General features: G+C 43.4%; 1 protein-coding gene across 3 annotated transcripts in view; it reads right to left on the reverse strand.

The window, feature by feature from the left end:
• pola1 (polymerase (DNA directed), alpha 1) overlaps positions 1-17,005 on the reverse strand; it is a 382,614-nt gene that overhangs the window by 227,369 nt on the left and 138,240 nt on the right. For all 3 annotated transcript variants that reach the window (XM_069890180.1, XM_069890179.1, XM_069890181.1), the window contains exons 29-32: positions 14,766-14,971; positions 13,864-13,996; positions 10,413-10,544; positions 10,120-10,294 (exon numbers count right to left, since the gene is read on the reverse strand). In XM_069890180.1, the coding sequence (XP_069746281.1) occupies positions 10,120-10,294; positions 10,413-10,544; positions 13,864-13,996; positions 14,766-14,971 (646 nt within the window). The remainder of the gene's footprint in view (positions 1-10,119; positions 10,295-10,412; positions 10,545-13,863; positions 13,997-14,765; positions 14,972-17,005) is intronic.

The raw sequence follows: 17,005 nt of genomic DNA on the forward strand, positions 1-17,005 counted from the left end.
GAGGTGACATAGGATCAGAAGATATAGAATCATTGTCGGTCGAGTTAAGAAATGGCACAAGTAAAAAGGCACTGTTGGCATTTATATACATATATAAGTACTCGAGATGGCAGAGGTCGACAGCATCGAGTCCACGCTGCTGAAGATCCAGCTGCGCTGGATGGGTCACGTCTCCAGAATGGAGGACCATCGCCTTCCCAAGATCGTGTTATATGGCGAGCTCTCCACTGGCCACCGTGACAGAGGTGCACCAAAGAAAAGGTACAAGGACTGCCTAAAGAAATCTCTTGGTGCCTGCCACATTGACCACCGCCAGTGGGCTGATAACGCCTCAAACCGTGCATCTTGGCGCCTCACAGTTTGGCGGGCAGCAACCTCCTTTGAAGAAGACCGCAGAGCCCACCTCACTGACAAAAGGCAAAGGAGGAAAAACCCAACACCCAACCCCAACCAACCAATTTTCCCCTGCAACTGCTGCAACCATGTCTGCCTGTCCCGCATCGGACTTGTCAGCCACAAACGAGCCTGCAGCTGACGTGGACTTTTTTTACCCCCTCCATAAATCTTCGTCCGCGAAGCCAAGCCAAAGAGAAGAAGACAGGCATATAGTTATATACAGTAGCTGGGGTGTGGACAATAAATTACAACAGCAAATAGAAAAGGTGTCAAAAGAGCAATGCTATGGTAGTCTTGGGAGATTTTAACATTGGGAAAACCAGGTTGGGACTGGATCTCAAAAGAGAGAATTTGTAGAAAGTCCATGAGATGGATTTTTAGAGCAGTTTGTTGATGAACCCACTAGGGCACACATGTCAAACTCTGGCCCGCGGGCCAAATTTGGCCCGCGATATAATTATATTTGGCCCGCAAGATCATTTCAAAAATGTATTAGAGGTGGCCCGCCCTGCAGCGAGAGCCGATGCTGTTTTTTGGTAATGTCACCCCCACCATCCTTCCCCATTGTAACACGAGAAATTGTAACACGAAAAGTCTGTGGATGTCATCAGCCGGCAAGCCAGTTGGAAGGCTCCCCGCACAACCAGTCACTTCTCCCACCTGTCGAGCGGTGCGGCGGATGGGCGAGCGCCTGTGATTTCCTGTCGGTGCGACGGACATGGCAGGCTGCGCACGGCCCCCGGGCAGCGCGAGCCCCGCGCGACTGGCACCGGACGGCCCTTCCACAGCGCGAGCGCACTTCTCCCGGTCGCCACGGCCTTCAGCGCTTGCACCCGCGCGGACCCCAGGGACGGCTGGTTCGGCCCTGCACGTGAAGAGAGAGATGGTGGCTGTCCGCAAAGGCTGATCGGCAGCGCACTGGGTGGGTAAGCAGGGGTGGGCAGAGGGTGTAGGTGAGGAGTAATGGGCAGGGGAAGTTATGGTGGTGCGAGGAGCAGTTAGAGGGAGGGATGAGTAGAAGGAGGGGTGGATAGGGAAGAGGTAAAAGGGGAGGGGCAGGGCGAGTAGGGGAGGGGTGATTAGAGGGTGAGAGATGGGTAGAGGGAGGAACAGGTTGAGGGGAGAGGCAGTAGAGGGGCGTGTATAGGATGGGGTGGGTAGAGGCAGAGCGAGTGGAGTGAGGGGTGAGTAGAGGTTGGGTAAAGGACTGGTCAGGTAGAGGGATGGTGGGTCGAGGGTGAATAGAGGCCTAGAGCCTGAGGAGTGAGCAGGAAATGCTGAGTCCTGATGCAGGCCAAAATGGACACAGCCTGTGAATGCTGACTACATCTCCACAGGGACCAAATAGGTTTCCCTCAGGTCAAGCAAAGGGTGAACTTGAGCTACCTACTCCTGACCTGTAACATTATCCTCCTAAAGTTTTATCCTAAAATTTAACATTACATATGTTGAAAGAAGAGAAAACATGCAGATGTTGTTGAAAATTTTCAATAAATATTTAGTTCGGCCCTCGACTTAGTCCAAGTTTTTAATTTTGGCCCTCCGTGAATTTGAGTTTGACACCCCTGCACTAGGGGGATTGGATGTACTGCAATGGGTGTTGCATAATGCACCAGAGGTGATTAGAAAGATAAAGAGTAAAGGAACCAGTAGGGGGCAGTGATCACAAGATGACAGAGTTCAATTTGAGATTTAACAAGAAACTAAAGTCAGATGAGTCAGTAATTCAGCGGAGTTAAGGGAATTACAGTGGCATGAGAGAGGAACTGGCCAAAGAAGATTGGAAGGGACCACTAGTAGGGTAGATGGCAGAGCAGCAATGGATGGAGTTTCTGCAAGGTGCAGGATAACTACATACCAAAATAGAGAAAATATTCAAATGGAAAAATGCCCCAAAAAATGACAAAACTTTTGGCTGACAAGAGAAGTCAAAGCCAATGTAAAAGCAAAAGAGAGGGTATGCAAGGAATCAACAATTAGTGGGAAGATAAGAGAATATGTTGCCACAGGTAGCTGTGGAGGCCAAGTCACTGGGTGTATTTAAGGCAGAGATTGATAGGTTCTTGTTTAGCCAGGGCATCAGAGGTAATGGGGCAAAGACCAGGGAGTGGGGCTGAGTGCAAAGACCGGATCAACTCATGACTGAATGGCAGGTGAAACTCGATGGGTTGAAAAACCTATTTCCACTCCTGTGTCTTATGGTTTTGTTCTGATGCTTTCTCGCCGCCATTTTCTCCTTTCAACTAAATGGAGGTCCCTTTCCTGTGCCAAGCCCACTTTGATGCAGGTTGTCCAAATAAATATCCCATCAATAGTGGGGGGGGAGGGGGAGGGAGAAATAACCTTTGGAAGGGGATTCATTTGAACAACTTCTCATGCCTCAATGGACTCCAGAAGAAATCCATGGCAATAACAACTGTCAAAGGGTCAGGACTTCCACCTTCCCATCTCCAAATGCAGTTTTTCTAGCACTTTCGTGTGACGCTGTGTTGCCCTGTGTGTGCCCTGCTGAGTTTCGCCAGCACTTTTGCCTAATGCACGATGGGGTAGACATTGACATGATTAGTAGCAGAGTCTTGAATGGAGAGACTAAGTCACAGTGAGGGAATAGACATGTGAAAGTGAAATACAGAGTAATTTCTTCTACCAGAGGGTGATGAGCCTCCCAGCTCAAAAGGTTGCAGAGGTTACATCCATGGAGACATTTAAAGAGGAAGTAGATATACTTTTAAAAGAGCAGGGAGGAGAGGGCAATGTAGAATAGGCAATCAGCCGAGGCCTGGGGCAGATTAGGTCCACAAGATGTCGGAGGGAAATTGAACGATTCAGCCCATCAAGTCTGCCTTTCCATTCCATAATGGCTGATTTACTCTCTTTTTCAACCCCATTCTTCTGCCTCGAATCTTTTCCCAAATATGAACCTATCTCTCCCCCCCCATCTTAAATATAACTAATAAATTGGCTTCTGCAGCAATTAATTCCACACATTCACCACCCCATGGGTAGAGAAATTACTCCCTCATCTCTGTAATAAAGGGATGTTTTTGTGTTCTAAGGATGTGCCCTCTGGTCTCAGACGTCCCCACCATATGAAACGTCCTCTCTGCCCACGTACACTCCTATCCAGGCCTTTCAGCATTCAATGGGTTTCAATGAGATCTCCCCCTCATTCTTCTGAACTCCAGTGAATACAGTCCCAGAGTCTTCCAACACACCTCATATGAGAACCCTTTCATTTCTGAGATTATTTCCATGAACACTCTGGACACTCTCCGACGCCAACACATCCTTCCTGACATAAGGAACCCGGAACTGCTAACAATACTCCAGGTGTGATCTGACCAATGCTTTTAAAAGTGTCATCTTACATCCATGTTTTTATATTTTATCCCTTTCCTGCCACTGACATTGCCTGCATGTTAACTCCCAAGTCCCTGGACACCTCTGATTTCACACCTTACCAGCCTGTCTTTTGCTTCCTTTCCTTCTTCAAGAGTAGAGTGACATTTACAATTTCCCCAGTCCCAGGAACCACTACATAATCTTGTGATTTTAGAAAGATAACTTCTTAGGCTTCCACAATCTCCTCTTCAAGAACCCTAGGGTGCAGTCCATCTGCTGCAGGTGATTTAGCCACCTTCAGACTTTTCAACTTCGCCAGCACCTTCTCCTCAGTAATAGTGACCACATCCACATGACACTCTAAAACTTCTGGCACATTGCTGGTGCCTTCCGCAAGGAAAGCCTGCGCAAAGTAGAGCTTGTCCACCATTTCCTTGTCCCCTAATACTATCTCTCAGCAGTCCAATGTCCACCCTGGCCTCTCTTTTGCCCTTTGTATACCTGGAAAAGCTTTTCACAGCCCCTTTTATACTATTGGCTTGCTTACCTTCATATATAATCTTTTCTGTCCTTGTTGCCTTTTAAAATCTTCCCAAACCTCCAGGTTCCCATTAACTTTGCTCTATTGGCTTTTATGCTGTCTGTGGCCTTCCCTCAGCCCCGGTTTCCTCATCCTCATTTTAGAATACCTCGTCATCTTCGGGATGAATTTGTCCTCTTTTCCTTCTGAATAAAACCCAGAATCTCCAGCCGTAGCTGCTCTACTGTCATTCCTGCCAGTGACATTTCCAATCAACTTGGGCCAGTTTCTCACTGTCATCTCCTTTATTCCAGTGAATTTTAGTTATTTTCTCTCAGACTGGAGGATGAATTCTTTTGTGTGATAATCACTGCCTCCCCATGGGGTTTCTTTTTTTTTTAAACCTGAAGGCCCTCCCCCCATGAAATTTGGTTAATTACACAACACCCATCCCAGAATTGCCTTTTCCCTAATCAGTTCAGTCACAAGCTGCTTTAAAAAAACACCTCCCCACCCCCTCCTTGTTATAGGACAAGTTAAGGGCCAACTATCTTTCAGCTTCTCCCTTTATCTTGTGTTCTGAACCCACTTTTCCACTTCAAAACAAGGTATTGGCAAGGATCTTTTGAAGGCAGTCAGTCTGGCCTTGATCCTGTTGGCTTGTTTTTTCTGTCTGAAGGTAGTTTGTAGAAAAATCTATTCTTCCATGCACGTCTCAGAAGGTCAGTTCTCACAGCATTTGTGTCAGCACTTATGTTTGGTTCTGTTGGAGCTTATTATACATGAGCTTGAGGTCATTTACTTCTACTTCCTTTTGGGGTGCACGTTAATGTCATGAGGGGATAATATTTGTGCCACTGGGAAGGGTCCTGAAGAGGACAGCACAGGAGCTTTGCTCCCAGATATGTGTCCCCCGACACTACATTTTAGTTTCATCCTCTGCCATATGTGTAACTGTCCCTTCCCAATGCATTAATGTTCAGTTATTGCCAATGTTATATCTTCTCACTCACCCTGCATGTGATGGTGTGCTCATCAAAATGTATGAACATGAAACAAGATTGAAGCTGCATACGAGTGTTCAACCTGTCCCACATTTGAACATCTCTCCCAAATCTTTCGTAGATCCTCATTGGGTCCATTTACAGCTCGCTCAAAGAACATTTCAGCAATCCAAGTCTGGGGACTCAAACAAACGACAGGTATTTGGACCTTAGGGGTTGCTGGAAGAGGCTGCTTTACACAGGAAGGGTCAAATTCATCGAACACAAGTGAAGCCACCCTCCCAAGTGACTGCCAGTCTAAGTCCGCTGGCACATGAAGGAACAAGAGACCAAGACTTCACATAGCTTGAGACGTGGGTGGCAAAGTTTTGGAGGAGCTCAAAATCACAGAAGTTAGAAAAGTGGTAGAATAATTGATACACAAGAAACAAAGACATTGGAAAAAGGAAGTGGATGGGTTTTGAAAGAGACTACACGCAGGGCTGGAAGCTTGTTGCAAGATTAGGCAGATTGACAATACTCCAAATGCGATGGCTCAAGCTTATATAGTGGCTGGGGATGGAATTGATAGCTTGGAAATGAAGGTTCCCAACCCAACAAACAGAAAGCTTTCTAATAAGGCAATGCCAAGTTCATGGACACCAAGTTCTGAACAAGAAGTACATCACTCATTACACTGCCGAAAGTTTAATTTGGAATTTTATTTTGGAAGAATGTGGCGAATTTAATCTTAGTTAGTTTCTGGCAGGTAGTTTGATTTATTCAGCTGTTTGCCTCTAGCTGTCCTGGAATATTGCACTGGGCCTTGAAATTCCTTCTCACAGACAAATTTGTTCTTTTCCTCAAGTATGCGGACAGGAAACATCCTCTTACAGATAATGCTATCAACAGCACGGACTTCTATGAAACACAAATGGAGTCAACATTTTTTTTTAAATCACTCCTCAAAGGGGCTCACTATCAATTCCATGACTCAACCTGCATAATCAAATCAATTATAAACACACTCCTTTGCAGTTTTAAATATTAAACAAAGCCTCTGGGTCAGATCACTCCAGGGAACAGCAATAATAATAGCACAATCAAACTGACAATTTTTGTATTATTCCCAAAGATAAATGTGGCAGCAATAGGTGGTGGCTGCTAGGATTGAAAGAAGGAATAAAACGGCAAGAGGGATAATTGCAAAGAAACACAGCTCAACTTACAAATTAAACCATCACGAAGAAAATTAGCCAACAGGCAACAACTCATTACCAGGTTGTTTCTGCTCACAAACCATTTGTCACTGATCTTGAAGCTGATGTAAAACTAAAAAGCAATCATTATGTATGTGACCGTTGATTGAAAGTCTGATCTTATCTCGAGATGGCAATGCAGAGCCGCCATTTGAGTTTTGGCAGCACGGTCATAAGTTAATCCTGTCCTCTGGCAAAGAAAATTCAGGAACCCATATGCAATTTTCAGCATCACGAGCCAAAATGATTTCCTGCACTGCTCCCCAGCTACGGTGCATCTTATGGGTGGAGCTTAGAAACAAGAACCCTCGACAGTCTGCAGGAATTAGAGGATGAAATGTGTGGGAAGACCACATTCATCATCATCATGGCCAATCCCTTCGTGAGCGAAGATGAACAATGACTGGCGATGGCGCTTGATTACATCTTTGTAGCGAATATGTGGGCGGCCAACAGGGTGAGCGGTACCAGAAAATGGGGAGACCACCCTTATTTGAGAAGGAGAAGCAGAGGAGACAACCCACGGGGCGGAAAGGTGAGGGGCTTTGCAGACAAAGAACACGCAGGCAGCAGGCTGTTGGCCACTCGAGGCGAGGAACCCGTGCAGGTGGCTGACGACTGTGGTCGACGGCCTCGCAGCAGGCTATGGACTGCTGGGGACTGATTGAAGGGGCACCGGGTATCAGAATCGACGGCGCTGAAGGCTTCCTGATCGTGTCGGACGTTGGGATCTGGAGCACGGGCTGCTGATGGTTTGGACTGGAGTCTGTGTAGCTGCGGGAGCACTGGAGGGAAATCCATGGACACTCGGTGACTCTGGAGGGGGGACTCATTTTTGCTTCTCTCTCTCTTTCTCTGTAAGAGGCACCCAGCAATTTCTGCAGATGGCGAATCTGTCTGCCTTAAGACAGACTGAAGTAAATTTCATGTAATATTGCACCTGTTTTATTACATGACAATAAAGGAATCTTGAAAACTGGTTGTATGGATAGTGCTTGTATTGGACAGTGAAGGTCATCTTCGATTATAAAAGGATCAAGATAAACTGGGAAAATTCTACACACAACTGGCAGAGAACTGCTGGGTCGGATGGACTGATTTTTATTTTTTAAACTTTGCTGCCACTTTCTTGTCCTGCTACTGTGCCTCTTGATTTCCCTTCTATGCACCCCTTTCCTTCTTTAATACTCAGTGACAAGCAATTGGACGTCACTCACATTTTTGATAACGAACGTCCACTTGGGGGGAATTCACCATTTGAATGAACAAATCCTGAGATTCACTTCCTTCTCACCGCAGGTTTGAATGGCCTCATCTTTAATTTGATATCGTGACCTTTGCTTCTGGAATTCCAGACAAGGAAAGCATCCAACTTGAATATACGCCATCACGTCCCATCAGGGAGAGGACTCACCATTCCCCCCCCACCATAAAGGCCCAGTCTGCTCCAACTCTCCTCCAAAGGCAATGAGACAACGCATCCAAAAGCCCAGACAATATTCAAGCAGCTCCATGGTAATCAGGACAAAGAAGCTGATTGGCTCGGCACCTAATATACCATTTTCACAGCTGTGGTTCAGGTCACTGAACACGTGGTGTCCATTAAGGTTAGAATCATGCACAAAATCACCATTGCCAACATTTCAAACAAGTTTGCTCCCTTCTCCAGTGCAGGTGACACTCATCCCTCAGTTGGATACAGCCCTTCAGGCCAGGAAACACTTGGCTGTATTTACCCAGCATCATGATTTGCACAGCAGTGATACCAGCAGACTCTTCTTCTGCAATGTGGAGTCTCTTCAAGACATCACTACCACTTCCCAGAGCTTCCTCACATCCACATCATTCTCTTCAACAAAAACAGATCAGACATTACGCAGCTCCTGTGGTTCCAACACACGTCACCTTATTGATCCTTATTTTCTCCTAGATACTCTAGCCTTCAATATGCATGTAGAATCAAATAGAAATTGGATCCCAAAGTCAGTTTGTTATTCTCATTTCACCACGTAGCACGTTGATATCCATAGGTGAATTGAAGTTCCCCCAATGAAAAATTCAAGTTTTGGCCATGGATTCGCCAGCTACAATCTCTCTAAGCTGCAACTTTTTTTTCCCCCACAGGGGACGCTGACAATCATCAAGGCAGCTGCAGGCCATGGAGCTCTTTGCAAGATCTGCAGTTACATGCTCCTTGAAAAAGGGGCAATCAGGTCAGATCACCACACGTGATGTGGAAGTATCTATAACCCCCCTCCCCCATTACAGAGAGCTTTGATATTATCAGAGAGAGCAGACTTTCTGCACCCCCCCCCCCGCCTTACAATAGGAAGGACGTGGTGGCTTTAAGTTCTGAATGGAGCTGCTCTTAGGAAACTCATTCATTGAGTCTTGACAGCAGAGGGGATAAACCACTCAACAATGTTTTTTTTAAAGAGTGAATCCCACCAGCTGCCATTCCTGGCATATCCTTCAATTGGGCATTTGGGAGAAATCCAGCCGGTATTTGGTGCACCAGCAGCGGGTGAAATCCAATGCTTCTCTGTAACCGTAGCACTATGACAGCACTGTGCCTCTCCCACAAGGCCCATTGTGGTAACCAGCCATTTCTCTCAAACCAGCGACTGGAACCAGATTCAACACCAAACAAAATTAAGCCGGCAGAGGTGAATTCCGGAAGTGGATTTTTTTTATAACCTCCACCACATTCAGGCACTGACCTCACTGATTTCTTTATTTTGATTAGTCTGTCACCCTTGCACCAACCCTGTCAAGAATTTTACTGCCTCGACCATCTCACCATGTGGTGCATCTTCAATTTACTCCTTCAATCTCGTGTATATACTCTGATGTACTCAGACCAGATGTGAACATCAATGTGTCTGGTGTAGGTGCAGTATCATAGAAGTCCTACATAATTTCATTCAAACATCTCCACTCTTGTACTCCAATCCTCTTGCAATGAAGTCCAACATACCATATACCTTCCAAAGTTCTTGGTCTATGTGCACGTTAACTTTCAGATATTTGTGTTCAAGGCTAGCTCTCTGGAAAAACAAGTATCAATCCCTCAGTATTTCTTAAAATGCTCTTCATGGCTATTGATTTCTTATGTTACCTCTAAAGCTTTGCCCCCTAACCCTTAACTTATGACCCCTCATTCCAATCTCACCTACCCTCAAGGGGAAGAGCCTATTCAGATTTACTCTATCTATCCCCCTTATAATTTTATACACCTCTATCAAATCCCCCCTCAACCTTCTATGCTCCAATGAATTAATATTGGCTTAACTTCTCTCCCATTATGCCATAATTTCCAATTGAAATTTCTTGGGATTTCTCTATAAGTTTTGACCTAAATCCATGAAAAACATACAACAAAATTAAAATGATTGATATATATTCTTTTTCTCTTTTTAATTTAGAGATACAGCATGGTAATGAGCCCATGTCGCCCAATTGCACCCATGTGACCAGTTAACCAAACCCCAGACATTTTTGAAGGGTGGGAGGAGTCTGGAGCTGTCACACGGAGAACGGACAAACTCCTTGCAGACAGAGGCAAATTTGAACCCTCCGGGCCTGGCCCCGTGCCTCTATTACCTGATCATCTACTTACCCAACAAAGTAGCAATCAGCGCAGAGTCTATCCCATCAATGGGTTCGCAGATTCGAGCCACAACTGGGTGCACTTGCTGGGACAGGTAGTATTGCATGTCAACAGCCAGATTTTCCTGTTTCTGCAGTTGCTCTGGGGCATAGGCGCGCTGGCTGGCACTCAAATTTGAGCCATCCTAAAGAAATATTTTGTTAGCTTTACATTGCGGGTATTTACCTTCAAGATTAATATTAGCTTCATCCTTCTTTGGCAAAGGCCATTTGCATTGCTGACGCAACTTTTCCAATTCTTACTTGGCAAATGATGTAAGATATCGTGTCCCCGGCTTTCATTTTACGTCCACCTTGGGAATTTATCCACATGGCAACATGGACATGAGGAAGGCTTTTCTTATCTGGGTAATCTTGGGGATCCTTAGTCAGAGCCTATAGCAGTCAAAGCAAACACAAGTATTAAAAAAAAATGACTTTTTAAAATTATTCAATCGATAATGCACAAAAAGGACCAATTAGTATGTCCACATTACAGAGGAAATCAGCATCAATTATCAAAGTAAATTTAGATAACAAAAGTCACTTTTTCTTTTCTACAAATGAAATGAAAATCTCTGTGAAGGTCCACAAACTGTGGCAAGTTTTTCTTTTCCCATGGCTGTACTGTGTGCTGCTTTTAAGTACAGGCTGTATGACATCCCACTGAAGGTGACTGATGAGTAACATCTGTGTGAAGTCACTGTCAGTAAGCAGCAAAGCACTAGCTTTGCGAGATTTTATTCTAAAATCACAGCTAAAGCTGTTTTATTAAAAACATTTATTTAACCTCCCTGCAGACATTGTACAAGTGCTGCCCGCCTCACGATGAGCTCTCCCCGTCAGCTCAATAATTTAAACCACAGTCTGTTAATCATAGATCGTCAGCATGGACTTGTATTTCCACAGACTTTAAGGAGAATGAAGTTTAGATACGTTTTACTGCTTTAACCAAATTGCAAACTACTTTTTGACACAAAGAACCACGATCAGAGCTAGTGAGATTTGAACTATTATAAAGTATCTAAATTCACAAAATAAATTTCTGAATACATTAAAAACATGTACAGTAGCTGCATTTGTGGAAACTGCAACTGATTTACTGATTATTAGCTTGTTGGAAATTAAAGAATGTCAGTGTCATAAAAAATGGTCAGTATAAATATATCAATAGCGTCTTTTCATCAGTTATATTTCTTTGAACTTGGTTAGAATGGCATATATTTTGTGCAACCTTTCTTTACCATTCCACAGTACATCAGTTTTCTAAACAAATGTAATCGTCACATGATAAAATTTACAATCAAAATTATTTATTTTTAACGAGAGGGAACTGACTGCACAATCTTCCAATTATTTTTTTTTAAAAAGCTGATGCATTTAATTTGAAACAAAGTTTTCGGGATTAAATTTCATTTTTGCAATGTTTGGAGAAACCAGACTGATCATCAGCTTTCAGAATGTTAGGCTGTGTGCAGAGTTTTCCCCGAGGACCCCAACTTCATCTTGGCCAATGAAGTTGATGGGAATCAAACATTACAAGGCTGCAATTCATGCTGTTAAACAAACTGCCCTCAAAATGACACACTCAGTACCAAACTACCCAAAACGAACCCATTAGAAAACAAATATTGAAGGTTTGATGATAGTAGGCACACATGGTTTAGATAAGCACTAAAGTTAAATGCAACCAAATTAGTTTTCATACTTTATACTTCAAAATAACTAAATAATGCAGAAAATTGGTCTTTGCATTTTAAGATGTTCTTCAACAATGAAGGTATATTCAGGTCCACCATTCCTCCTTTAGAGATAGATAAATATTACGTTTACCAGCATATTCTGTGAACAACTGATTCAGTGAAATACGAAAGTCCGCAGACACTGTGATTGTAGTAAAAGCACAGAAATGCTGGAGGAACTCAGCAGGTCTCACAGCATCCAAAGGAGGTCAAGATAATATTACTGACATTTTACACCTGAGCCCTTCTTCAAGGTAGGAATAAAATGCAAGGCATGTGTCTGAATCAAGAGAACAGGCACAGTAAGGAGTTCAGACCAACAGACAAAAGGTGTTAATTGGATATAGAGAGGAGGACAGAAGAGAGGAAAGGTGACAAGTGATTGGGGGGGGGGGGGTAAGGGGTTTGGCTCTGTGAAGAATTGGGGGTGGTGGAAGGAGACAGATGGAAAAGGGTAGAGAGAGATACGGAGCTAGATGAAAGATGACATGCAGATAGGTTGTTTGGGGGTGGAGTGATGCAATTAAAAACCAGAGAAATTGATGGCAATGCCTTCCGGTTGAAGGGTGCCCAGATGGAATTCGAGGTCTTGATCCTCCAGTTTATGGGTGTCTCAGTCTGGCAGTGTATGAGACCATGGACAGACATATTGGCAAGGGAATGGGGAATTGAAATGGGTGGCCACTGGGAGATCCCCACTAACACAGTGGACAGTAGAGGCGCTCAACAAGGCAACCTCCCAGTCTGCAACTGCTCCACTTGGAAGGACCGCCTGGGGACCTGAATGAGGGAAGAGGCGTGGGCGCAAGTGCAGCACATCCTGGATCTCGGGGGAGGTACCAAGAGTCTGTCCAGGGTCTCACGCACTGCCAGACTGAAAGTACTCACAAATTGGATGAGCAACATTGAATTTTCAACTCAGTATGCTCCAAATTGAATGGCATTGACTTCTCTGGTTTCTGTTAGCACCCCATCTCCCATCTATCCCTACGTCTCTTTTCCTCTTGCTCTGTTTCTCTCTTCCCCCCTGCATTCACAGAGCCCAACCCATCTCCCCAACAATTCCCACCTTTTCTCCTCTCCATATTCAATCAACACCTTTTGTCTGCTGCTCTGTATTCCTCCCCCTGCCCTTTCTTTTAATTCAGGCATCTGCCTGTTTTTTTTCTCATTCCTTGAAGGAGGGCTCAGGCCCAAAACGTCAGATATAGGATCTTTACCTCCCATGGATGCTGCTGAGTTCCTCCCAGTATGTCTGTGTTTTTACAACTGATTCAGTGTCTGCCAATCATCCTTTGTTCAGAAATACTGTTGTGGACATTCTTTGATGAAACCTGGTGAAGCAGCAGTTCAATAAGCTAATTTCAAGCCGTTAAGTTTGATTGGGACAAGGTTCAGGAATATCTGGCAAAGCCCTTCAAAGAGGGACAATGACATAGCAAAGAAAGTCAACACAGACACCTGCCCTTTTCTTAATTTTAACTCAAATTGTGAACTGAAATGGCGGCATCTTCATATTTATTTTGAGGTCACTCGCTTGCTTGCATGAACCATTCCTCATCAAACAGGGGTTTAATTGCTGCAGAGATGCAGTGGAATCCTCTGAATGTATGAGATGATGGACCTTCTAGTTCACCTCTTGGAGATGCACTTTTCAGAGTGAAGGACAACAAATTAGGCTGAAAGAAATCGTGGTGACACTCTGCACAGATGTTACTTCACCATAACCATTAACAGAGGAAGGAAAAGTAATACTCATACAATATATTAAATCCACTGAGATATTGCCCCTCATCAACCAGACGTACAATTTGGACAGAATAGGCCCTTCCCAAGGCAACGTATTCTTCGAAACTAACTCATAGGTACCCAATCATTTGACTTTTATCCTGATGATCTAACTGTGCCAGAATATTTGCATGATATTCCAAATTGCTCAATTCCTTAAATTCAAAGCCCAAGAGAGATCCTACCTTGTTAATTTCAAAACATTTCAGAGGTATAGAGTTATTGATAACACTCTCCTGGATTTCAGTTAGTTTCTTCTGTATATTTTCCAAAATTGTGTCACGCATCTGATCGGAGAGTATTTGACTGATAACGTAACTACAATGAAAAAAAGATTAAGATTAAAGCTAATACACTTGAGAGTGAATACTTTTGAATAGACTGAACATTTCAGAATTAAACATTTCTTTATTCACTAATGGATAATAAATAATCCTCGCTTCCAAAAGTAAAAAAAAGAAACAACGAATGAAGCCTTCTCAAAGCAAACCTCCGCAGATAACCATGAGCAAAGATATCTAATAACTTGCCTTGACAATTTCACTTGAGGATAAACATTTCTGAAGGCACAAGTGTACCCATGTCCTTCAAACCCTGCCTTGTCAGGCACAGTAGGGCATAGACGGCAATGGAAAAGTAACACGAGTGAAGTTTAATGGTTCTACCAAAGGACAACACCATGGCTGGTGCAGCTCTATCACACACAAGATTTTGTGTTCAAGTTTCATAAGAAACTCGGGTCACTCAGCATCCACAGGAAGTGAAGGGGGAACCAACATTGACATTGGTTACCCTTTACTTTGGAAAGATGCAGCCTGACCTGCTGAGTTTTTCTAGCACATTTGTGTCTTGCACTCGACCCCATCATCATCTGCAGATTTTGCTGTTTAATTCCAGCCACCAAGCTAGGGGCTTCTGGATTCATACACTTGAATTCAAACTCATCCACAATAACGTAGTTCGTGCAAACACAAATTATATGGGAAAAAAAAGTTAAACAAGAAAATCATAAAGAATGCATGAAATATGATCATGCATTTTGAAAGCAGAACAAAAAGTCAGATTGTTTTAAAAATCAGTCACTTACTTTCCAGTATCCTTTGCTAAGTCACACCAGTCTCGTCGAACAATATCCAGCCCTTTTAGCTCTTGCTTTGTGACATGACGCCCATCTGCTGTTGGTTCTATGACAAGGGCTGCGTATTTCTTCTTCTTCAGAAGCAGTAATGACTTAAACACACCATCGATGTCCAGCTCCAGCAGTTTGTACTGTTTATTGACTTCGCTCTTAACCTGCATGAACAGCAGCAGGTTGGCAAGTTTTCACACCATTTCACAGGCTCCACTTTACCCAGATCGACATTTTAAATGATAGAATGAATGTGGTATAAATGTGGCATAGTTTGCCTCACCGATGGTATTGACATCCTCTGTATAATCAAGCCAATTTAAACAGGCATGAAAATGGTCATCAAATTAATTAATACATTCTCATTCCCTTACAATCAGTTGTGGTGCTTGCAAGGCATAATATAACATGCACTTAACTGGCACATCAATGCTCTCAAGATTCAATTAATTAATGGAAAGTTTATTAAAATAAGGGAAATTAAAGTGTTTCTTAATGTTGTAGAAAAACCCACAGTGTTAATCCCTCCAGTCTGATCTCCCTGTTGGGTCTCTTTCACAAATCACCTGCAAACTCATTTGATCTCCAAACTTGATTACAGATGTGGGTATGGCTGCTCGGATTTAAAAACTGAATCCACGGCCATACCAGATCTTGGTTTTCAGAATGAAATGACAATAATCTGAGGGGGAATCTTTGGCATGGTACGAGATCAAGAAATCAAAATTCTAATGACTCTTCCCAAGTCATGCTGGCAGAGTTCTGCTCATCAGCAAAATATCAGAAAGAAATCCAGGGTCTTCCCAGGCAAATGATCTACTGTACTTTACATCCTCCATTATCTAAGATAAAAGCCCCAAGGTTTTTTAATTCACCTTGTTGTGCCCATTTAAGTTTGCCTCTCAAAAACTTCGACAGATGGAGAGCATTCTGGTTGGTTGCATCACTGCCTGGAAAAGAGGTGCCAACGCTCAGGGCAAGAAAAAACTCCAGAGGGCTGTTAACTCACCCTGTGACATCACAGGCATCAGATTTCACTCCATTGAGCACATCTACTTGAGGCAGCATCTTAAGAAAGCAGCCCCTATCGTCAAAGACCCCCACCACCCAGGCCGTGCCCTCTTCACTCTGCTACCATTGGGGAAAAGGTACAGGAGCCTAAAGACGAGGACTCAGTTGCACAAGGACAGCTTCTTCCCCACTGCCATCAGATTCCTGAAGCAATGAACCACAGACACTGCCTTACTTTAACTTTTCATGCACTATTTTTATTTACTTTTTATAAGGTTTATTTGAATGTTTGCACTGTGACGCTGCCATAAAACAACTAATTTTGTGACTTGTTCATGACAATAAATTCTGATTCAACATTGCTGATACTCTGTGTGTTTGCATTTCTATCAGGTTGCAGTGTTTGGTGTTCAAGACCGGAGATTAGAGAGAAAATTCACAACACTGATTCAGTGGTTCCCCAGTATTTGCAAACTTGGTTACATCCTGTTGTGTATTTTTTTTTCAGTTCAGTTGTTATTAGTAGCTAATTAGTCAGAGAGCAGAGATTTTTCAGCCACACAATGCAAAGGCTGCAAGCATCCGATAAGCAGAACCAGTCAGAATTTGAATCTGACAATTCAAACCACTGCCGCTACCTAAAAGCAAAGTTTGTTGATGCCGGTTTCTTATACAAACTAAAGATTCAAACCTATGAAAATCAAAAGGATGTTTGTTATATTATCTCCAACAAATCTCATCAAAATACTGAAAGTGAACTCCCAGCTTGTTAGTTTTAGGGAGAAAAAAATGTAATTCCTTTATTTATTAAGATCTTTGCAGGGTATTTTTTAAAATTTCCATCAATGACCAACTCCAGCAAAACAATATTGTTGGTGGAGAGAAGGGAGGTGGGAGTTAAAGAAGGCAAGTCCGAACTTTCCATCACAACTTCTGATTAATGTCTGCTCTGGCTTACAGGGCTCGTTGAAGGGCAACAATTAACAAGCAGAACAAATTCCATCATGGAAGAATTTTTTGCACTACTAAATTTGCCAAACAAGTTTTGCCATGAATTCACAGGCTGCTCGCCCCAGATAGTCAGGAGGCATTTTCTGAAAGGGCAGCACAGGGAGTATAACAACACTGCAGTGCCAACGACCTGTTGTGAGTGAGGAAACAGGTTTGCTAGGTCTCTAAGGCAAGGA

Source organism: Narcine bancroftii, chromosome 7 (genome assembly GCF_036971445.1).
Source record: "Narcine bancroftii isolate sNarBan1 chromosome 7, sNarBan1.hap1, whole genome shotgun sequence".
Classification (NCBI taxonomy): Eukaryota; Metazoa; Chordata; class Chondrichthyes; order Torpediniformes; family Narcinidae; genus Narcine; species Narcine bancroftii.